Source organism: Somniosus microcephalus, unplaced genomic scaffold (genome assembly GCF_052327205.1).
Source record: "Somniosus microcephalus isolate GS21.2 unplaced genomic scaffold, FLI_Smic_1.0 unresolved_chr1, whole genome shotgun sequence".
In the NCBI taxonomy this organism is placed as follows: domain Eukaryota; kingdom Metazoa; phylum Chordata; class Chondrichthyes; order Squaliformes; family Somniosidae; genus Somniosus; species Somniosus microcephalus.
Window position 1 is genome coordinate 165,294,389 of NW_028225179.1, and position 25,976 is coordinate 165,320,364.

General features: G+C 51.4%; 1 protein-coding gene across 1 annotated transcript in view; it reads right to left on the bottom strand.

Moving 5' to 3' along the window:
- Positions 1-25,976, bottom strand: part of LOC147096474 (heme-binding protein 2-like) — an 81,467-nt gene that overhangs the window by 11,342 nt on the left and 44,149 nt on the right. Inside the window, exon 4 of the mRNA XM_085973828.1 lies at positions 503-636. Coding sequence (XP_085829954.1) covers positions 503-636 — 134 coding nt within the window. The remainder of the gene's footprint in view (positions 1-502; positions 637-25,976) is intronic.

The window sequence follows — 25,976 nt, forward strand, 5'->3', positions numbered from 1 at the left end:
GTCTCCGACACACTGGGCAATCGATCGGAGAGCGAGGAAGGGCCCGATTTTCATCAATGCACCTGGGCAATGCTGAACATTAGGGATCGGTTAGGCTTCCCTTCGCCCAGCATTGCTAAGGAGCCTGAAGGCGGGAACCGTGTTGTACGATGCCATTCCTGCATTTACATGTGGGTGGAAAAAAGGGGCGGAGTCCAAGCATAATCAGGACCCACTGAAATGTCCATCCTCTACCTGCCCCCAGTCCAGTTATAACACCAGAGAGCCCAATGTCTCTGAACTTACGGACAGAGGGCTGTGAAGGGAACACATTGAACGGTTGTCAGCTAATATCACAAATAGGAACTCCAGCTCCAGATGCCCTGGTGCGGGTTACTAGTTCATGTGTTGACATGGTGAATAGGCTACCCAGTGCAGGAATATCTCAGCAAGGCTCCTAGACAGCACAGATAGAATGAATGCTGGGATCTGCTACTGGAAAAGGTCCAAAAGGCGCACTCACGGCTGTATCCGTTGGAGCGGGGGGATGAATGAAGAATCTTCGGGGAAGCATAAAATATACAACTGTCTCTTGGAGTTGCCCATTGATGTTCTGGAAGGTGGTGAGGATTGGTGCAGTTCGTTCTATCTCTATACCTGTGGAAAGAGGAAGAAAAGACATCAGCTCCAGGTGAACCAGGTCACTACTGACCCCAGTACACACCAGAAACACACTGATAGACAGCACGTTAACCAGTTCACGACTGACCCCAGTACACACCAGAAACACACTGATAGACAGCACATTAACCAGCTCACTACTGACCCCAGTACACACCAGAAACACACTGATAGTCAGCACATTAACCAGGTCACTACTGACCCCAGGACAGCCCAGAAACACAGTGATAGACAGCACGTTAACCAGTTCACTACTGACCCCAGGACAGCCCAGAAACACACTGATAGACAGCACGTTAACCAGATCACTATTGACCCCAGGACACCCCAGAAACACACTGATAGACAGCATGATAACCAGCTCACTACTGACCCCGGGACACCCCAGAAACACACTGATAGACAGCACGTTAACCAGGTGACTACTGACCCCAGTACACACCAGAAACACACTGATAGACAGCACATTAACCAGATCACTACTGACCCCAGGACAGCCCAGAAACACACTGATAGACAGCACGTTAACCAGATCACTACTGACCCCAGGACATCCCAGAAACACACTGATAGACAGCACATTAACCAGCTCACTACTGACCCCAGGACATCCCAGAAACACACTGATAGACAGCACGTTAACCAGTTCACTACTGACCCCAGGACAGCCCAGAAACACAGTGATAGACAGCACGTTAACCAGCTCACTACTGACCCCAGGACACCCCAGAAACACACTGATAGACAGCACGTTAACCAGGTCACTACTGACCCCAGGACAGCCCAGAAACACAGTGATAGACAGCACGTCAACCAGCTCACTACTGACCCCAGGACAGCCCAGAAACACACTGATAGACAGCACGTTAACCAGGTCACGACTGACCCCAGGACACCCCAGAAACACACTGATAGACAGCACGTTAACCAGCTCACGACTGACCCCAGGACAGCCCAGAAACACACTGATAGACAGCACGTTAACCAGCTCACTACTGACCCCAGGACAGCCCAGAAACACACTGATAGACAGCACGTTAACCAGGTCACTACTGACCCCAGGACAGCCCAGAAACACACTGATAGACACCACGTTAACCAGCTCACGACTGACCCCAGGACACCCCAGAAACACACTGATAGACAGCACGTTAACCAGATCAATACTGACCCCAGGACACCCCAGAAACACACTGATAGACAGCACGTTAACCAGCTCACTACTGACCCCAGGACAGCCCAGAAACACACTGATAGACAGCACGTTAACCAGCTCACTACTGACCCCAGGACAGCCCAGAAACACACGGATAGTCAGCACGTTAACCAGCTCACGACTGACCCCAGGACACCCCAGAAACACACTGATAGACAGCACATTAACCAGATCACTACTGACCCCAGGACAGCCCAGAAACACACTGATAGACAGCACGTTAACCAGCTCACTACTGACCCCAGGACAGCCCAGAAACACACTGATAGACAGCACGTTAACCAGATTACTACTGACCCCAGGACAGCCCAGAAACACACTGATAGACAGCACGTTAACCAGCTCACTACTGACCCCAGGACAGCCCAGAAACACACTGATAGACAGGACGTTAACCAGATCACTACTGACCCCAGGACAGCCCAGAAACACACTGATAGACAGCACATTAACCAGATCACTACTGACCCCAGGACAGCCCAGAAACACACTGATAGACAGCACGTTAACCAGCTCACTACTGACCCCCAGTACCCCCCAGAAACACACTGATAGACAGCACGTTAACCAGCTCACTACTGACCCCAGGACAGCCCAGAAACACACTGATAGACAGCACGTTAACCAGCTCACTACTGACCCCAGGACACCCCAGAAACACACTGATAGACAGCACGTTAACCAGATCACTACTGACCCCAGGACAGCCCAGAAACACACTGATAGACAGCACGTTAACCAGCTCACTACTGACCCCGGGACAGCCCAGAAACACACTGATAGACAGCACGATAACCAGCTCACCACTGACCCCAGGACATCCCAGAAACACACTGATAGACAGCACGTTAACCAGATCACTACTGACCCCAGGACAGCCCAGAAACACAGTGATAGACAGCACGTTAACCAGATCACTACTGACCCCAGGACATCCCAGAAACACACTGATAGACAGCACGTTAACCAGCTCACTACTGACCCCGGGACAGCCCAGAAACACAGTGATAGACAGCACGTTAACCAGCTCACCACTGACCCCAGGACAGCCCAGAAACACACTGATAGACAGCACGTTAACCAGATCACTACTGACCCCAGGACATCCCAGAAACACACTGATAGACAGCACGTTAACCAGATCACTACTGACCCCAGGACAGCACAGAAACACACTGATAGACAGCACGTTAACCAGATCACTACTGACCCCAGGACAGCCCAGAAACACACTGATAGACAGCACGTTAACCAGATCACTACTGACCCCAGGACAGCCCAGAAACACACTGATAGACAGCACGTTAACCAGCTCACTACTGACCCCAGGACACCCCAGAAACACACTGATAGACAGCACGTTAACCAGCTCACTACTGACCCCAGGACAGCCCAGAAACACACTGATAGACAGCACGTTAACCAGCTCACTACTGACCCCAGGACAGCCCAGAAACACACTGATAGACAGCACGTTAACCAGCTCACTACTGACCCCAGGACATCCCAGAAACACAGTGATAGACAGCACGTTAACCAGATCACTACTGACCCCAGGACAGCCCAGAAACACACTGATAGACAGCACGTTAACCAGCTCACTACTGACCCCAGGACACCCCAGAAACACACTGATAGACAGCACGTTAACCAGATCACTACTGACCCCAGGACAGCCCAGAAACACACTGATAGACAGCACATTAACCAGATCACTACTGACCCCAGGACACCCCAGAAACACACTGATAGACAGCATGATAACCAGCTCACTACTGACCCCGGGACACCCCAGAAACACACTGATAGACAGCACGTTAACCAGGTGACTACTGACCCCAGTACACACCAGAAACACACTGATAGACAGCACATTAACCAGATCACTACTGACCCCAGGACAGCCCAGAAACACACTGATAGACAGCACGTTAACCAGATCACTACTGACCCCAGGACATCCCAGAAACACACTGATAGACAGCACATTAACCAGCTCACTACTGACCCCAGGACATCCCAGAAACACACTGATAGACAGCACGTTAACCAGTTCACTACTGACCCCAGGACAGCCCAGAAACACAGTGATAGACAGCACGTTAACCAGCTCACTACTGACCCCAGGACACCCCAGAAACACACTGATAGACAGCACGTTAACCAGGTCACTACTGACCCCAGGACAGCCCAGAAACACAGTGATAGACAGCACGTCAACCAGCTCACTACTGACCCCAGGACAGCCCAGAAACACACTGATAGACAGCACGTTAACCAGGTCACGACTGACCCCAGGACACCCCAGAAACACACTGATAGACAGCACGTTAACCAGCTCACGACTGACCCCAGGACAGCCCAGAAACACACTGATAGACAGCACGTTAACCAGCTCACTACTGACCCCAGGACAGCCCAGAAACACACTGATAGACAGCACGTTAACCAGGTCACTACTGACCCCAGGACAGCCCAGAAACACACTGATAGACAGCACGTTAACCAGCTCACTACTGACCCCAGGACACCCCAGAAACACAGTGATAGACAGCACGTTAACCAGCTCACTACTGACCCCAGGACAGCCCAGAAACACACTGATAGACAGGACGTTAACCAGCTCACTACTGACCCCAGGACAGCCCAGAAACACACTGATAGACAGCACATTAACCAGATCACTACTGACCCCAGGACAGCCCAGAAACACACTGATAGACAGCACGTTAACCAGCTCACTACTGACCCCCAGTACCCCCCAGAAACACACTGATAGACAGCACGTTAACCAGCTCACTACTGACCCCAGGACAGCCCAGAAACACACTGATAGACAGCACGTTAACCAGCTCACTACTGACCCCAGGACACCCCAGAAACACACTGATAGACAGCACGTTAACCAGATCACTACTGACCCCAGGACAGCCCAGAAACACACTGATAGACAGCACGTTAACCAGCTCACTACTGACCCCGTGACAGCCCAGAAACACACTGATAGACAGCACGATAACCAGCTCACCACTGACCCCAGGACATCCCAGAAACACACTGATAGACAGCACGTTAACCAGATCACTACTGACCCCAGGACAGCCCAGAAACACAGTGATAGACAGCACGTTAACCAGATCACTACTGACCCCAGGACATCCCAGAAACACACTGATAGACAGCACGTTAACCAGCTCACTACTGACCCCGGGACAGCCCAGAAACACAGTGATAGACAGCACGTTAACCAGCTCACCACTGACCCCAGGACAGCCCAGAAACACACTGATAGACAGCACGTTAACCAGATCACTACTGACCCCAGGACATCCCAGAAACACACTGATAGACAGCACGTTAACCAGATCACTACTGACCCCAGGACAGCCCAGAAACACACTGATAGACAGCACGTTAACCAGATCACTACTGACCCCAGGACAGCCCAGAAACACACTGATAGACAGCACGTTAACCAGATCACTACTGACCCCAGGACAGCCCAGAAACACACTGATAGACAGCACGTTAACCAGCTCACTACTGACCCCAGGACACCCCAGAAACACACTGATAGACAGCACGTTAACCAGCTCACTACTGACCCCAGGACAGCCCAGAAACACACTGATAGACAGCACGTTAACCAGCTCACTACTGACCCCAGGACAGCCCAGAAACACACTGATAGACAGCACGTTAACCAGCTCACTACTGACCCCAGGACATCCCAGAAACACAGTGATAGACAGCACGTTAACCAGATCACTACTGACCCCAGGACAGCCCAGAAACACACTGATAGACAGCACGTTAACCAGCTCACTACTGACCCCAGGACACCCCAGAAACACACTGATAGACAGCACGTTAACCAGATCACTACTGACCCCAGGACAGCCCAGAAACACACTGATAGACAGCACATTAACCAGATCACTACTGACCCCAGGACAGCCCAGAAACACACTGATAGACAGCACGTTAACCAGCTCACTACTGACCCCAGGACACCCCAGAAACACACTGATAGACAGCACGTTAACCAGCTCACTACTGACCCCAGGACAGCCCAGAAACACACTGATAGACAGCACGTTAACCAGATCACTACTGACCCCAGGACATCCCAGAAACACACTGATAGTCAGCACATTAACCAGATCACTACTGACCCCAGGACACCCCAGAAACACACTGATAGACAGCACGTTAACCAGATCACTACTGACCCCAGGACATCCCAGAAACACACTGATAGACAGCACGTTAACCAGTTCACTACTGACCCCAGGACAGCCCAGAAACACACTGATAGACAGCACATTAACCAGCTCACTACTGACCCCAGGACAGCCCAGAAACACACTGATAGACAGCACATTAACCAGATCACTACTGACCCCAGGACAGCCCAGAAACACACTGATAGACAGCACGTTAACCAGCTCACTACTGACCCCAGGACACCCCAGAAACACACTGATAGACAGCACGTTAACCAGCTCACTACTGACCCCAGGACAGCCCAGAAACACACTGATAGACAGCACGTTAACCAGATCACTACTGACCCCAGGACATCCCAGAAACACACTGATAGTCAGCACATTAACCAGATCACTACTGACCCCAGGACACCCCAGAAACACACTGATAGACAGCACGTTAACCAGATCACTACTGACCCCAGGACATCCCAGAAACACACTGATAGACAGCACGTTAACCAGTTCACTACTGACCCCAGGACAGCCCAGAAACACACTGATAGACAGCACGTTAACCAGCTCACTACTGACCCCAGGACAGCCCAGAAACACAGTGATAGACAGCACGTTAACCAGCTCACTACTGACCCCAGGACACCCCAGAAACACACTGATAGACAGCACGTTAACCAGGTCACTACTGACCCCAGGACAGCCCAGAAACACACTGATAGACAGCACGTTAACCAGCTCACTACTGACCCCAGGACAGCCCAGAAACACACTGATAGACAGCACATTAACCAGATCTCTACTGACCCCAGGACAGCCCAGAAACACACTGATAGACAGCACGTTAACCAGCTCACTACTGACCCCAGGACAGCCCAGAAACACACTGATAGACAGCACATTAACCAGCTCACTACTGACCCCAGGACACCCCAGAAACACAGTGAGAGACAGCACGTTAACCAGATCACTACTGACCCCAGGACAGCCCAGAAACACACTGACAGACAGCACGTTAACCAGCTCACTACTGACCCCAGGACAGCCCAGAAACACACTGACAGACAGCACGTTAACCAGCTCACTACTGACCCCAGGACAGCCCAGAAACACACTGATAGACAGCACATTAACCAGATCACTACTGACCCCAGGACAGCCCAGAAACACACTGATAGACAGCACGTTAACCAGATCACTACTGACCCCGGGACACCCCAGAAACACACTGATAGACAGGACGTTAACCAGCTCACTACTGACCCCAGGACAGCCCAGAAACACACTGATAGACAGCACGTTAACCAGCTCACTACTGACCCCAGGACAGCCCAGAAACACACTGATAGACAGGACGTTAACCAGCTCACTACTGACCCCAGGACAGCCCAGAAACACACTGATAGACAGCACATTAACCAGATCACTACTGACCCCAGGACAGCCCAGAAACACACTGATAGACAGCACGTTAACCAGATGACTACTGACCCCAGGACACCCAAGAAACTCACTGATAGACAGCACGTTAACCAGCTCACTACTGACCCCAGGACAGCCCAGAAACACACTGATAGACAGCACGTTAACCAGCTCACTACTGACCCCCAGTACCCCCCAGAAACACACTGATAGACAGCACGTTAACCAGCTCACTACTGACCCCAGGACAGCCCAGAAACACACTGATAGACAGCACGTTAACCAGCTCACTACTGACCCCAGGACACCCCAGAAACACACTGATAGACAGCACGTTAACCAGATCACTACTGACCCCAGGACAGCCCAGAAACACACTGATAGACAGCACGTTAACCAGCTCACTACTGACCCCGGGACAGCCCAGAAACACACTGATAGACAGCACGATAACCAGCTCACCACTGACCCCAGGACATCCCAGAAACACACTGATAGACAGCACGTTAACCAGATCACTACTGACCCCAGGACAGCCCAGAAACACAGTGATAGACAGCACGTTAACCAGATCACTACTGACCCCAGGACAGCCCAGAAACACACTGATAGACAGCACATTAACCAGCTCACTACTGACCCCAGGACAGCCCAGAAACACACTGATAGACAGCACGTTAACCAGCTCACTACTGACCCCGGGACAGCCCAGAAACACAGTGATACACAGCACGTTAACCAGCTCACCACTGACCCCAGGACAGCCCAGAAACACACTGATAGACAGCACGTTAACCAGATCGCTACTGACCCCAGGACATCCCAGAAACACACTGATAGACAGCACGTTAACCAGATCACTACTGACCCCAGGACAGCCCAGAAACACACTGATAGACAGCACGTTAACCAGATCACTACTGACCCCAGGACACCCCAGAAACACACTGATAGACAGCACGTTAACCAGCTCACTACTGACCCCAGGACAGCCCAGAAACACACTGATAGACAGCACGTTAATCAGCTCACTACTGACCCCAGGACATCCCAGAAACACATTGATAGACAGCACGTTAACCAGATCACTACTGACCCCAGGACAGCCCAGAAACACACTGATAGACAGCACGTTAACCAGATCACTACTGACCCCAGGACAGCCCAGAAACACACTGATAGACAGCACGTTAACCAGATCACTACTGACCCCAGGACAGCCCAGAAACACACTGATAGACAGCACGTTAACCAGCTCACTTCTGACCCCAGGACACCCCAGAAACACACTGATAGACAGCACGTTAACCAGCTCACTACTGACCCCAGGACAGCCCAGAAACACACTGATAGACAGCACGTTAACCAGCTCACTACTGACCCCAGGACAGCCCAGAAACACACTGATAGACAGCACGTTAACCAGCTCACTACTGACCCCAGGACATCCCAGAAACACAGTGATAGACAGCACGTTAACCAGATCACTACTGACCCCAGGACAGCCCAGAAACACACTGATAGACAGCACGTTAACCAGCTCACTACTGACCCCAGGACACCCCAGAAACACACTGATAGACAGCACGTTAACCAGATCACTACTGACCCCAGGACAGCCCAGAAACACACTGATAGACAGCACATTAACCAGATCACTACTGACCCCAGGACAGCCCAGAAACACACTGATAGACAGCACGTTAACCAGCTCACTACTGACCCCAGGACACCCCAGAAACACACTGATAGACAGCACGTTAACCAGCTCACTACTGACCCCAGGACAGCCCAGAAACACACTGATAGACAGCACGTTAACCAGATCACTACTGACCCCAGGACATCCCAGAAACACACTGATAGTCAGCACATTAACCAGATCACTACTGACCCCAGGACACCCCAGAAACACACTGATAGACAGCACGTTAACCAGATCACTATTGACCCCAGGACATCCCAGAAACACACTGATAGACAGCACGTTAACCAGTTCACTACTGACCCCAGGACAGCCCAGAAACACACTGATAGACAGCACATTAACCAGCTCACTACTGACCCCAGGACAGCCCAGAAACACACTGATAGACAGCACATTAACCAGATCACTACTGACCCCAGGACAGCCCAGAAACACACTGATAGACAGCACGATAACCAGCTCACTACTGACCCCAGGACACCCCAGAAACACACTGATAGACAGCACGTTAACCAGCTCACTACTGACCCCAGGACAGCCCAGAAACACACTGATAGACAGCACGTTAACCAGATCACTACTGACCCCAGGACATCCCAGAAACACACTGATAGTCAGCACATTAACCAGATCACTACTGACCCCAGGACACCCCAGAAACACACTGATAGACAGCACGTTAACCAGATCACTACTGACCCCAGGACATCCCAGAAACACACTGATAGACAGCACGTTAACCAGTTCACTACTGACCCCAGGACAGCCCAGAAACACACTGATAGACAGCACGTTAACCAGCTCACTACTGACCCCAGGACAGCCCAGAAACACAGTGATAGACAGCACGTTAACCAGCTCACTACTGACCCCAGGACACCCCAGAAACACACTGATAGACAGCACGTTAACCAGGTCACTACTGACCCCAGGACAGCCCAGAAACACACTGATAGACAGCACGTTAACCAGCTCACTACTGACCCCAGGAGAGCCCAGAAACACACTGATAGACAGCACATTAACCAGATCACTACTGACCCCAGGACAGCCCAGAAACACACTGATAGACAGCACGTTAACCAGCTCACTACTGACCCCAGGACAGCCCAGAAACACACTGATAGACAGCACATTAACCAGCTCACTACTGACCCCAGGACACCCCAGAAACACAGCGATAGACAGCACGTTAACCAGATCACTACTGACCCCAGGACAGCCCAGAAACACACTGACAGACAGCACGTTAACCAGCTCACTACTGACCCCAGGACAGCCCAGAAACACACTGACAGACAGCACGTTAACCAGCTCACTACTGACCCCAGGACAGCCCAGAAACACACTGATAGACAGCACATTAACCAGATCACTACTGACCCCAGGACAGCCCAGAAACACACTGATAGACAGCACATTAACCAGATCACTACTGACCCCAGGACACCCCAGAAACACACTGATAGACAGCACGTTAACCAGCTCACTACTGACCCCAGGACAGCCCAGAAACACACTGATAGACAGCACATTAACCAGATCACTACTGACCCCAGGACAGCCCAGAAACACACTGATAGACAGCACGTTAACCAGCTCACTACTGACCCCAGGACAGCCCAGAAACACACTGATAGACAGCACATTAACCAGCTCACTACTGACCCCAGGACACCCCAGAAACACACTGATAGACAGCACGTTAACCAGCTCACCACTGACCCCAGGACAGCCCAGAAACACACTGATAGACAGCACGTTAACCAGATCACTACTGACCCCAGGACAGCCCAGAAACACACTGATAGACAGCACATTAACCAGCTCACTACTGACCCCAGGACAGCCCAGAAACACACTGAAAGACAGCACATTAACCAGATCACCACTGACCCCAGGACAGCCCAGAAACACACTGATAGACAGCACATTAACCAGCTCACTACTGACCCCAGGACACCCCAGAAACACACTGATAGACAGCACGTTAACCAGCTCACTACTGACCCCAGGACAGCCCAGAAACACACTGATAGACAGCACGTTAACCAGATCACTACTGACCCCAGGACAGCCCAGAAACACACTGATAGACAGGGCGTTAACCAGCTCACTACTGACCCCAGGACACACCAGAAACACACTGATAGACAGCACGTTAACCAGATCACTACTGAACCCAGGACAGCCCAGAAACACACTGATAGACAGCACGTTAACCAGCTCACTACTGACCCCAGGACATCCCAGAAACACACTGATAGACAGCACGTTAACCAGATCACTACTGACCCCAGGACAGCCCAGAAACACACTGATAGACAGCACGTTAACCAGCTCACTACTGACCCCAGGACACCCCAGAAACACACTGATAGACAGCACGTTAACCAGATCACTACTGACCCCAGGACAGCCCAGAAACACACTGATAGACAGCACATTAACCAGATCACTACTGACCCCAGGACAGCCCAGAAACACACTGATAGACAGCACGTTAACCAGCTCACTACTGACCCCAGGACAGCCCAGAAACACAGTGATAGACAGCACGTTAACCAGCTCACTGCTGACCCCAGGACAGCCCAGAAACACACTGATAGACAGCACGTTAACCAGATCACTACTGACCCCAGGACAGCCCAGAAACACACTGATAGACAGCACGTTAACCAGCTCACTACTGACCCCAGGACAGCCCAGAAACACACTGATAGACAGCACGTTAACCAGATCACTACTGACCCCAGGACAGCCCAGAAACACACTGATAGACAGCACATTAACCAGTTCACTACTGACCCCAGGACAGCCCAGAAACACACTGATAGACAGCACGTTAACCAGCTCACTACTGACCCCAGGACACCCCAGAAACTCACTGATAGACAGCACGTTAACCAGCTCACTACTGACCCGAGGACATCCCAGAAACACACTGATAGACAGCACGTTAACCAGCTCACTACTGACCCCAGGACACCCCAGAAACACACTGATAGACAGCACGTTAACCAGCTCACTACTGACCCCGGGACAGCCCAGAAACACACTGATAGACAGCACGTTAACCAGATCACTACTGACCCCAGGACAGCCCAGAAACACACTGATAGACAGCACATTAACCAGATCACTACTGACCCCAGGACACCCCAGAAACACACTGATAGACAGCACGTTAACCAGCTCACTACTGACCCCAGGACAGCCCAGAAACACACTGATAGACAGCACATTAACCAGATCACTACTGACCCCAGGACAGCCCAGAAACACACTGATAGACAGCACGTTAACCAGCTCACTACTGACCCCAGGACAGCCCAGAAACACACTGATAGACAGCACATTAACCAGCTCACGACTGACCCCAGGACACCCCAGAAACACAGTGATAGACAGCACGTTAACCAGATCACGACTGACCCCAGGACACCCCAGAAACACACTGACAGACAGCACGTTAACCAGCTCACTACTGACCCCAGGACAGCCCAGAAACACACTGATAGACAGCACGTTAACCAGCTCACTACTGACCCCAGGACAGCCCAGAAACACACTGATAGACAGCACATTAACCAGATCACTACTGACCCCAGGACAGCCCAGAAACACACTGATAGACAGCACATTAACCAGATCACTACTGACCCCAGGACACCCCAGAAACACACTGATAGACAGCACGTTAACCAGCTCACTACTGACCCCAGGACAGCCCAGAAACACACTGATAGACAGCACATTAACCAGATCACTACTGACCCCAGGACAGCCCAGAAACACACTGATAGACAGCATGTTAACCAGCTCACTACTGACCCCAGGACAGCCCAGAAACACACTGATAGACAGCACATTAACCAGCTCACTACTGACCCCAGGACACCCCAGAAACACACTGATAGACAGCACGTTAACCAGCTCACTACTGACCCCAGGACAGCCCAGAAACACACTGATAGACAGCACGTTAACCAGATCACTACTGACCCCAGGACATCCCAGAAACACACTGATAGACAGCACGTTAACCAGATCACTACTGACCCCAGGACAGCCCAGAAACACACTGATAGACAGCACGATAACCAGATCACTACTGACCCCAGGACACCCCAGAAACACAGTGATAGACAGCACGTTAACCAGCTCACTACTGACCCCAGGACAGCCCAGAAACACACTGATAGACAGCACGATAACCAGATCACTACTGACCCCAGGACACCCCAGAAACACACTGATAGACAGCACGTTAACCAGACCACTACTGACCCCAGGACAGCCCAGAAACACACTGATAGTCAGCACGTTAACCAGCTCACTACTGACGCCGGGACAGCCCAGAAACACACTGATAGACAGCACGTTAACCAGATCACAACTGACCCCAGGACATCCCAGAAACACACTGATAGACAGCACGTTAACCAGATCACTACTGACCCCAGGACAGCCCAGAAACACACTGATAGACAGCACGTTAACCAGCTCACTACTGACCCCAGGACAGCCCAGAAACTCACTGATAGACAGCACGTTAACCAGCTCACTACTGACCCCGGGACACCCCAGAAACACACTGATAGACAGCACATTAACCAGCTCACTACTGACCCCAGGACAGCCCAGAAACACACTGATAGACAGCACGTTAACCAGCTCACTACTGACCCCAGGACAGCCCAGAAACACACTGATAGACAGCACGTTAACCAGATCAATACTGACCCTAGTACACCCCAGAAACTCACTGATAGACAGCACATTAACCAGGTCACTACTGACCCCAGGACAGCCCAGAAACACACTGATAGACAGCACGTTAACCAGCTCACTACTGACCCCAGGACAGCCCAGAAACACACTGATAGACAGCACGTTAACCAGGTCACTACTGACCCCAGTACACACCAGAAACACACTGATAGACACCACGTTAACCAGCTCACTACTGACCCCAGGACAGCCCAGAAACACACTGATAGACAGCACGTTAACCAGATCACTACTGACCCCAGGACACCCCAGAAACACACTGATAGACAGCACGTTAACCAGACCACTACTGACCCCAGGACAGCCCAGAAACACACTGATAGTCAGCACGTTAACCAGCTCACTACTGACGCCGGGACAGCCCAGAAACACACTGATAGACAGCACGTTAACCAGATCACAACTGACCCCAGGACATCCCAGAAACACACTGATAGACAGCACGTTAACCAGATCACTACTGACCCCAGGACAGCCCAGAAACACACTGATAGACAGCACGTTAACCAGCTCACTACTGACCCCAGGACAGCCCAGAAACTCACTGATAGACAGCACGTTAACCAGCTCACTACTGACCCCGGGACACCCCAGAAACACACTGATAGACAGCACATTAACCAGCTCACTACTGACCCCAGGACAGCCCAGAAACACACTGATAGACAGCACGTTAACCAGCTCACTACTGACCCCAGGACAGCCCAGAAACACACTGATAGACAGCACGTTAACCAGATCAATACTGACCCTAGTACACCCCAGAAACTCACTGATAGACAGCACATTAACCAGGTCACTACTGACCCCAGGACAGCCCAGAAACACACTGATAGACAGCACGTTAACCAGCTCACTACTGACCCCAGGACAGCCCAGAAACACACTGATAGACAGCACGTTAACCAGGTCACTACTGACCCCAGTACACACCAGAAACACACTGATAGACACCACGTTAACCAGCTCACTACTGACCCCAGGACAGCCCAGAAACACACTGATAGACAGCACGTTAACCAGATCACTACTGACCCCAGGACAGCCCAGAAACACACTGATAGACAGCACGTTAACCAGGTCACTACTGACCCCAGTACACACCAGAAACACACTGATAGACACCACGTTAACCAGCTCACTACTGACCCCAGGACAGCCCAGAAACACACTGATAGACAGCATGTTAACCAGCTCACTACTGACCCCAAGACAGCCCGAGAAACACATTATAGTCAGCACGCTAACCAGATCACTACTGACCCCAGGACAGCCCAGAAACACACTGATAGCTCATTAACCAGCTCACTACTGACACCAGCGCGCACCAGAAACACACTGATAGGCAGCACGTTAACCAGCTCACGACTGACCCCAGTACAGCCCAGAAACACACGGATAGTCAGCATCTTAACCAGCTCACTACTGACCCCAGGATGTCCCAGAAACACACTGATAGACAGTATATTAACCAGCTCACTACTGACCCCAGGACAGCCCAGAAATACACTGATAGACAGCACGTTAACCAGCTCACTACTGACCCCAGGACACCCCAGAAACACAGTGATAGACAGCACGTTAACCAGCTCACTACTGACCCCAGGACAGCCCAGAAACACACTGATAGACAGCACGTTAACCAGCTCACTACTGACCCCAGGCAGCCCAGAAACACACTGATAGACAGCACGTTAACCAGATCACTACTGACCCCAGGACACCCCAGAAACACACTGATAGTCAGCACGTTAACCAGCTCACTACTGACCCCAGGACACCCCAGAAACACACTGATAGACAGCACGTTAACCAGATCACTACTGACCCCAGGCAGCCCAGAAACACACTGATAGACAGCACGATAACCAGATCACTACTGACCCCAGGACAGCCCAGAAACACACTGATAGACAGCACGTTAACCAGATCACTACTGACCCCAGGACAGCCCAGAAACACACTGATAGACAGCACGTTAACCAGCTCACTACTGACCCCAGGACATCCCAGAAACACACTGATAGACAGCACGTTAACCAGCTCACTACTGACCCCAGGCAGCCCAGAAACACACTGATAGACAGCACGTTAACCAGCTCACTACTGACCCCGGGACAGCCCAGAAACACACTGATAGACAGCACATTAACCAGATCACTACTGACCCCAGGACAGCCCAGAAACACACTGATAGACAGCACGTTAACCAGCTCACTACTGACCCCAGGACAGCCCAGAAACACACTGATAGACAGCACGTTAACCAGCTCACTACTGACCCCAGGACACCCCAGAAACACACTGATAGACAGCACGTTAACCAGCTCACTACTGACCCCAGGACAGCCCAGAAACACACTGATAGACAGCACGTTAACCAGCTCACTACTGACCCCAGGACAGCCCAGAAACACACTGATAGACAGGACGTTAACCAGATCACTACTGACCCCAGGACACCCCAGAAACACACTGATAGACAGCACGTTAACCAGCTCACTACTGACCCCAGGACAGCCCAGAAACACACTGATAGACAGCACGTTAACCAGGTCACTACTGACCCCAGGACAGCCCAGAAACACACTGATAGACAGCACGTTAACCAGCTCACTACTGACCCCAGGACAGCCCAGAAACACACTGATAGACAGCACGTTAACCAGATCACTACTGACCCCAGGACAGCCCAGAAACACACTGATAGACAGCACGTTAACCAGATCACTACTGACCCCAGGACAGCCCAGAAACACACTGATAGACAGCACGTTAACCAGCTCACTACTGACCCCAGGACAGCCCAGAAACTCACTGATAGACAGCACGTTAACCAGCTCACTACTGACCCCGGGACACCCCAGAAACACACTGATAGACAGCACATTAACCAGCTCACTACTGACCCCAGGACAGCCCAGAAACACACTGATAGACAGCACGTTAACCAGCTCACTACTGACCCCAGGACAGCCCAGAAACACACTGATAGACAGCACGTTAACCAGATCAATACTGACCCCAGTACACCCCAGAAACTCACTGATAGACAGCACATTAACCAGGTCACTACTGACCCCAGGACAGCCCAGAAACACACTGATAGACAGCACGTTAACCAGCTCACTACTGACCCCAGGACAGCCCAGAAACACACTGATAGACAGCACGTTAACCAGGTCACTACTGACCCCAGTACACACCAGAAACACACTGATAGACACCACGTTAACCAGCTCACTACTGACCCCAGGACAGCCCAGAAACACACTGATAGACAGCACGTTAACCAGATCACTACTGACCCCAGGACAGCCCAGAAACACACTGATAGACAGCACGTTAACCAGGTCACTACTGACCCCAGTACACACCAGAAACACACTGATAGACACCACGTTAACCAGCTCACTACTGACCCCAGGACAGCCCAGAAACACACTGATAGACAGCATGTTAACCAGCTCACTACTGACCCCAAGACAGCCCGAGAAACACATTATAGTCAGCACGCTAACCAGATCACTACTGACCCCAGGACAGCCCAGAAACACACTGATAGCTCATTAACCAGCTCACTACTGACACCAGCGCGCACCAGAAACACACTGATAGACAGCACGTTAACCAGCTCACGACTGACCCCAGTACAGCCCAGAAACACACGGATAGTCAGCATCTTAACCAGCTCACTACTGACCCCAGGATGTCCCAGAAACACACTGATAGACAGTATATTAACCAGCTCACTACTGACCCCAGGACAGCCCAGAAATACACTGATAGACAGCACGTTAACCAGCTCACTACTGACCCCAGGACACCCCAGAAACACAGTGATAGACAGCACGTTAACCAGCTCACTACTGACCCCAGGACAGCCCAGAAACACACTGATAGACAGCACGTTAACCAGCTCACTACTGACCCCAGGCAGCCCAGAAACACACTGATAGACAGCACGTTAACCAGATCACTACTGACCCCAGGACACCCCAGAAACACACTGATAGTCAGCACGTTAACCAGCTCACTACTGACCCCAGGACACCCCAGAAACACACTGATAGACAGCACGTTAACCAGATCACTACTGACCCCAGGCAGCCCAGAAACACACTGATAGACAGCACGATAACCAGATCACTACTGACCCCAGGACAGCCCAGAAACACACTGATAGACAGCACGTTAACCAGATCACTACTGACCCCAGGACAGCCCAGAAACACACTGATAGACAGCACGTTAACCAGCTCACTACTGACCCCAGGACATCCCAGAAACACACTGATAGACAGCACGTTAACCAGCTCACTACTGACCCCAGGCAGCCCAGAAACACACTGATAGACAGCACGTTAACCAGCTCACTACTGACCCCGGGACAGCCCAGAAACACACTGATAGACAGCACATTAACCAGATCACTACTGACCCCAGGACAGCCCAGAAACACACTGATAGACAGCACGTTAACCAGCTCACTACTGACCCCAGGACAGCCCAGAAACACACTGATAGACAGCACGTTAACCAGCTCACTACTGACCCCAGGACACCCCAGAAACACACTGATAGACAGCACGTTAACCAGCTCACTACTGACCCCAGGACAGCCCAGAAACACACTGATAGACAGCACGTTAACCAGCTCACTACTGACCCCAGGACAGCCCAGAAACACACTGATAGACAGGACGTTAACCAGATCACTACTGACCCCAGGACACCCCAGAAACACACTGATAGACAGCACGTTAACCAGCTCACTACTGACCCCAGGACAGCCCAGAAACACACTGATAGACAGCACGTTAACCAGGTCACTACTGACCCCAGGACAGCCCAGAAACACACTGATAGACAGCACGTTAACCAGCTCACTACTGACCCCAGGACAGCCCAGAAACACACTGATAGACAGCACGTTAACCAGATCACTACTGACCCCAGGACAGCCCAGAAACACACTGATAGACAGCACGTTAACCAGCTCACTACTGACCCCAGGACAGCCCAGAAACACACTGATAGACAGCACGTTAACCAGCTCACTACTGACCCCAGGACAGCCCAGAAACACACTGATAGACAGCACGTTAACCAGATCACTACTGACCCCAGGACAGCCCAGAAACACACTGATAGACAGCACGTTAACCAGCTCACTACTGACCCCAGGACATCCCAGAAACACACTGATAGACAGCACGTTAACCAGCTCACTACTGACCCCAGGACAGCCCAGAAACACACTGATAGACAGCACATTAACCAGATCACTACTGACCCCAGGACAGCCCAGAAACACACTGATAGACAGCACGTTAACCAGTTCACTACTGACCCCAGGACACCCCAGAAACTCACTGATAGACAGCACGTTAACCAGCTCACTACTGACCCCAGGACATCCCAGAAACACACTGATAGACAGCACGTTAACCAGCTCACTACTGACCCCAGGACATCCCAGAAACACACTGATAGACAGCACGTTAACCAGCTCACTACTGACCCCAGGACACCCCAGAAACACACTGATAGACAGCACGTTAACCAGATCACTACTGACCCCAGGACATCCCAGAAACACACTGATAGACAGGACGTTAACCAGGTCACTACTGACCCCAGGACACCCCAGAAACACACTGATAGACAGCACGTTAACCAGCTCACTACTGACCCCAGGACAGCCCAGAAACACACTGATAGACAGCACGTTAACCAGGTCACTACTGACCCCAGGACACCCCAGAAACACACTGATAGACAGCACGTTAACCAGCTCACTACTGACCCCAGGACAGCCCAGAAACACAGTGATAGACAGCACGTTAACCAGATCACTACTGACCCCAGGACACCCCAGAAACACACTGATAGACAGCACGTTAACCAGATCACTACTGACCCCAGGACAGCCCAGAAACACACTGATAGACAGCACGTTAACCAGATCACTACTGACCCCAGGACAGCCCAGAAACACACTGATAGACAGCACGTTAACCAGGTCACTACTGACCCCAGGACACCCCAGAAACACACTGATAGACAGCACGTTAACCAGATCACTACTGACCCCAGGACAGCCCAGAAACACACTGATAGACAGCACATTAACCAGCTCACTACTGACCCCAGGACACCCCAGAAACACACTGATAGACAGCACGTTAACCAGATCACTACTGACCCCAGGACAGCCCAGAAACACACTGATAGACAGCACATTAACCAGCTCACTACTGACCCCAGGACAGCCCAGAAACACACTGATAGACAGCACGTTAACCAGCTCACTACTGACCCCAGGACAGCCCAGAAACACAGTGATAGACAGCACATTAACCAGCTCACTACTGACCCCAGGACAGCCCAGAAACACACTGACAGACAGCACGTTAACCAGCTCACTACTGACCCCAGGACAGCCCAGAAACACAGTGATAGACAGCACATTAACCAGATCACTACTGACCCCAGGACAGCCCAGAAACACACTGATAGACAGCACATTAACCAGCTCACTACTGACCCCAGGACAGCCCAGAAACACACTGACAGACAGCACGTTAACCAGCTCACTACTGACCCCAGGACAGCCCAGAAACACAGTGATAGACAGCACGTTAACCAGCTCACTACTGACCCCAGAACAGCCCAGAAACACACTGATAGACAGCACGTTAACCAGCTCACTACTGACCCCAGGACACCCCAGAAACACACTGATAGACAGCACGATAACCAGCTCACTACTGACCCCAGGACAGCCCAGAAACACACTGATAGACAGCACGTTAACCAGCTCACTACTGACCCCAGGACAGCCCAGAAACACACTGATAGACAGCACGTTAACCAGATCACTACAGACCCCAGTACACACCAGAAACACACTGATAGACAGCACGTTAACCAGATCACTACTGACCCCAGGACACCCCAGAAACACAGTGATAGACAGCACGTTAACCAGATCACTACTGACCCCAGGACAGCCCAGAAACACACTGATAGACAGCACGTTAACCAGCTCACTACTGACCCCAGGACATCCCAGAAACACACTGATAGTCAGCACGATAACCAGCTCACTACTGACCCCAGGACAGCCCAGAAACACACTGATAGACAGCACGTTAACCAGATCACTACTGACCCCAGGACACACCAGAAACACACTGATAGACAGCACGTTAACCAGATCACTACTGACCCCAGGACAGCCCAGAAACACACTGATAGACAGCACGTTAACCAGATCACTACTGACCCCAGGACAGCCCAGAAACACACTGATAGACAGCACGTTAACCAGATCACTACTGACCCCAGGACAGCCCAGAAACACACTGATAGACAGCACGTTACCCAGCTCACTACTGACCCCAGGACAGCCCAGAAACACACTGATAGACAGCACGTTAACCAGATCACGACTGACCCCAGGACAGCCCAGAAACACACTGATAGACAGCACTTTAACCAGCTCACTACTGACCCCGGGACAGCCCAGAAACACACTGATAGACAGCACGTTAACCAGATCACTACTGACCCCAGGACACCCGAGAAACACACTGATAGACAGCACTTTAACCAGCTCACTACTGACCCCCAGGACACCCCAGAAACACAGTGATAGACAGCACGTTAACCAGCTCACTACTGACCCCAGGACAGCCCAGAAACACACTGATAGACAGCACGTTAACCAGATCAATACTGACCCCAGGACAGCCCAGAAACACACTGATAGACAGCACATTAACCAGATCACCACTGACCCCAGGACAGCCCAGAAACACACTGATAGACAGCACGTTAACCAGATCACTACTGACCCCAGGACAGCCCAGAAACACACTGATAGACAGCACGTTAACCAGCTCACTACTGACCCCAGGACAGCCCAGAAACACACTGATAGACAGCACGTTAACCAGCTCACTACTGACGCCGGGACACACCAGAAACACACTGATAGACAGCACGTTAACCAGATCACTACTGACCCCAGGACAGCCCAGAAACACACTGATAGACAGCACGTTAACCAGAACACTACTGACCCCAGTACACCCCAGAAACTCACTGATAGACAGCACGTTAACCAGCTCACTACTGACCCCAGGACAGCCCAGAAACACACTGATAGACAGCACATTAACCAGATCACTACTGACCCCAGGACACCCCAGAAACACACTGATAGACAGCACGTTAACCAGGTCACTACTGACCCCAGGACACCCCAGAAACACACTGATAGACAGCACGTTAACCAGATCACTGCTGACCCCAGTACACCCCAGAAACTCACTGATAGACAGCACGTTAACCAGCTCACTACTGACCCCAGGACAGCCCAGAAACACACTGATAGACACCACGTTAACCAGGTCACTACTGACCACAGGACAGCCCAGAAACACACTGATAGACAGCACGTTAACCAGATCACTACTGACCCAAGGACATCCCAGAAACACACTGATAGACAGCACGTTAACCAGGTCACTACTGACCCCAGTACACACCAGAAACACACTGGTAGACAGCACGTTAACCAGCTCACTACTGACCCCAGGACAGCCCAGAAACACACTGATAGACAGCACATTAACCAGATCACTACTGACCCCAGGACATCCCAGAAACACACTGATAGACAGCACATTAACCAGGTCACTACTGACCCCAGTACACACCAGAAACACACTGATAGACAGCACGTTAACCAGATCACTACTGACCCCAGGACAGCCCAGAAACTCACTGATAGACAGCACGTTAACCAGGTCACTACTGACCACAGGACACCCCAGAAACACACTGATAGACAGCATGTTAACCAGATCACTACTGACCCCAGGACAGCCCAGAAACACACTGATAGACAGCACGTTAACCAGATCACTACTGACCTCAGGACATCCCAGAAACACACTGATAGTCAGCACGTTAACCAGCTCACTACTGACCCCAGGACATCCCAGAAACACACTGATAGACAGCACATTAACCAGATCACTACTGACCACAGGACACCCCAGAAACACACTGATAGAAAGCACGTTAACCAGCTCACTACTGACCCCAGGACAGCCCAGAAACACACTGATAGACAGCACGTTAACCAGCTCACTACTGACCCCAGGACAGCCCAGAAACACACTGATAGACAGCACGTTAACCAGGTCACTACTGACCCCAGGACAGCCCAGAAACACACTGATAGACAGCACGTTAACCAGGTCACTACTGACCCCAGGACACCCCAGAAACACACTGATAGACAGCACGTTAACCAGCTCACTACTGACCCCAGGACAGCCCAGAAACACACTGATAGACAGCACGATAACCAGCTCACTACTGACCCCGGGACAGCCCAGAAACACACTGATAGACAGCACGTTAACCAGCTCACTACTGACCCCGGGACAGCCCAGAAACACACTGATAGACAGCACGTTAACCAGATCACGACTGACCCCGGGACAGCCCAGAAACACACTGATAGACAGCACGTTAACCAGCTCACTACTGACCCCAGGACATCCCAGAAACACAGTGATAGACAGCACATTAACCAGCTCACTACTGACCCCAGGACAGCCCAGAAACAGACTGATAGACAGCACGTTAACCAGCTCACTACTGACCCCAGGACATCCCAGAAACACACTGATAGACAGCACATTAACCAGCTCACTACTGACCCCAGGACAGCCCAGAAACACACTGATAGACAGCATGTTAACCAGATCACTACTGACCCCAGGACAGCCCAGAAACACACTGATAGACAGCACGTTAACCAGCTCACTACTGACCCCAGGACAGCCCAGAAACACACTGATAGACAGCACGTTAACCAGCTCACTACTGACCCCAGGACACCCCAGAAACACACTGATAGACAGCACGTTAACCAGATCACTACTGACCACAGGACAGCCCAGAAACACACTGATAGACAGCACGTTAACCAGCTCACTACTGACCCCAGGACACCCCAGAAACACACTGATAGACAGCACGTTAACCAGATCACTACTGACCACAGGACACCCCAGAAACACACTGATAGACAGCACGTTAACCAGATCACTACTGACCCCAGGACACCCCAGAAACACACTGATAGACAGCACGTTAACCAGATCACTACTGACCCCAGGACAGCCCAGAAACACACTGATAGACAGCACGTTAACCAGATCACTACTGACCCCAGGACATCCCAGAAACACACTGATAGACAGCACATTAACCAGCTCACTACTGACCCCAGGACGGCCCAGAAACACACTGATAGACAGCACGTTAACCAGATCACTACTGACCCCAGGACAGCCCAGAAACACACTGATAGACAGCACGTTAACCAGCTCACTACTGACCCCAGGACAGCCCAGAAACACACTGATAGACAGCACGTTAACCAGATCACTGCTGACCCCAGGACAGCCCAGAAACACACTGATAGACAGCACGTTAACCAGATCACTACTGACCCCAGGACAGCCCAGAAACACACTGATAGACAGCACGTTAACCAGCTCACTACTGACCCCAGGACAGCCCAGAAACACACTGATAGACAGCACGTTAACCAGCTCACTACTGACCCCAGGACACCCCAGAAACACACTGATAGACAGCATGTTAACCAGCTCACTACTGACCCCAGGACAGCCCAGAAACACACTGATAGACAGCACGTTAACCAGCTCACTACTGACCCCAGGACACCCCAGAAACACACTGATAGACAGCACGTTAACCAGCTAACTACTGACCCCAGGACAGCCCAGAAACACACTGATAGACAGCACGTTAACCAGATCACTACTGACCCCAGGACACCCCAGAAACACACTGATAGACAGCACATTAACCAGCTCACTACTGACCCCAGGACAGCCCAGAAACACACTGATAGACAGCACGTTAACCAGCTCACTACTGACCCCAGGACAGCCCAGAAACACACTGATAGACAGCACGTTAACCAGATCACTACTGACACCGGGACAGCCCAGAAACACACTGATAGACAGCACGTTAACCAGATCACTACTGACCCCAGGACACCCCAGAAACACACTGATAGACAGCACATTAACCAGTTCACTACTGACCCCAGGACAGCCCAGAAACACACTGATAGACAGCATGTTAACCAGATCACTACTGACCCCAGGACAGCCCAGAAACACACTGATAGACAGCACGTTAACCAGTTCACTACTGACCCCAGGACAGCCCAGAAACACACTGATAGACAGCATGTTAACCAGATCACTACTGACCCCAGGACAGCCCAGAAACACACTGATAGACGGCACGTTAACCAGATCACTACTGACCCCAGGACACCCCAGAAACACACTGATAGACAGCACGTTAACCAGCTCACTACTGACCCCAGGACACCCCAGAAACACACTGATAGTCAGCACGTTAACCAGATCACTACTGACCCCGGGACAGCCCAGAAACACACTGATAGACAGCACGTTAACCAGATCACTACTGACCCCAGGACAGCCCAGAAACACACTGATAGACAGCACGTTAACCAGATCACTACTGACCCCGGGACACCCCAGAAACACACTGATAGACAGCACGGTAACCAGCTCACTACTGACCCCAGGACAGCCCAGAAACACACTGATAGACAGCACGTTAACCAGCTCACTACTGACCCCAGGACAGCCCAGAAACACACTGATAGACAGCACGTTAACCAGCTCACTACTGACCCCAGTACACCCCAGAAACACACTGATAGACAGGACGTTAACCAGATCACTACTGACCCCAGGCAGCCCAGAAACACAGTGATAGACAGCACGTTTACCAGCTCACTACTGACCCCAGGACACCCCAGAAACACACTGATAGACAGGACGTTAACCAG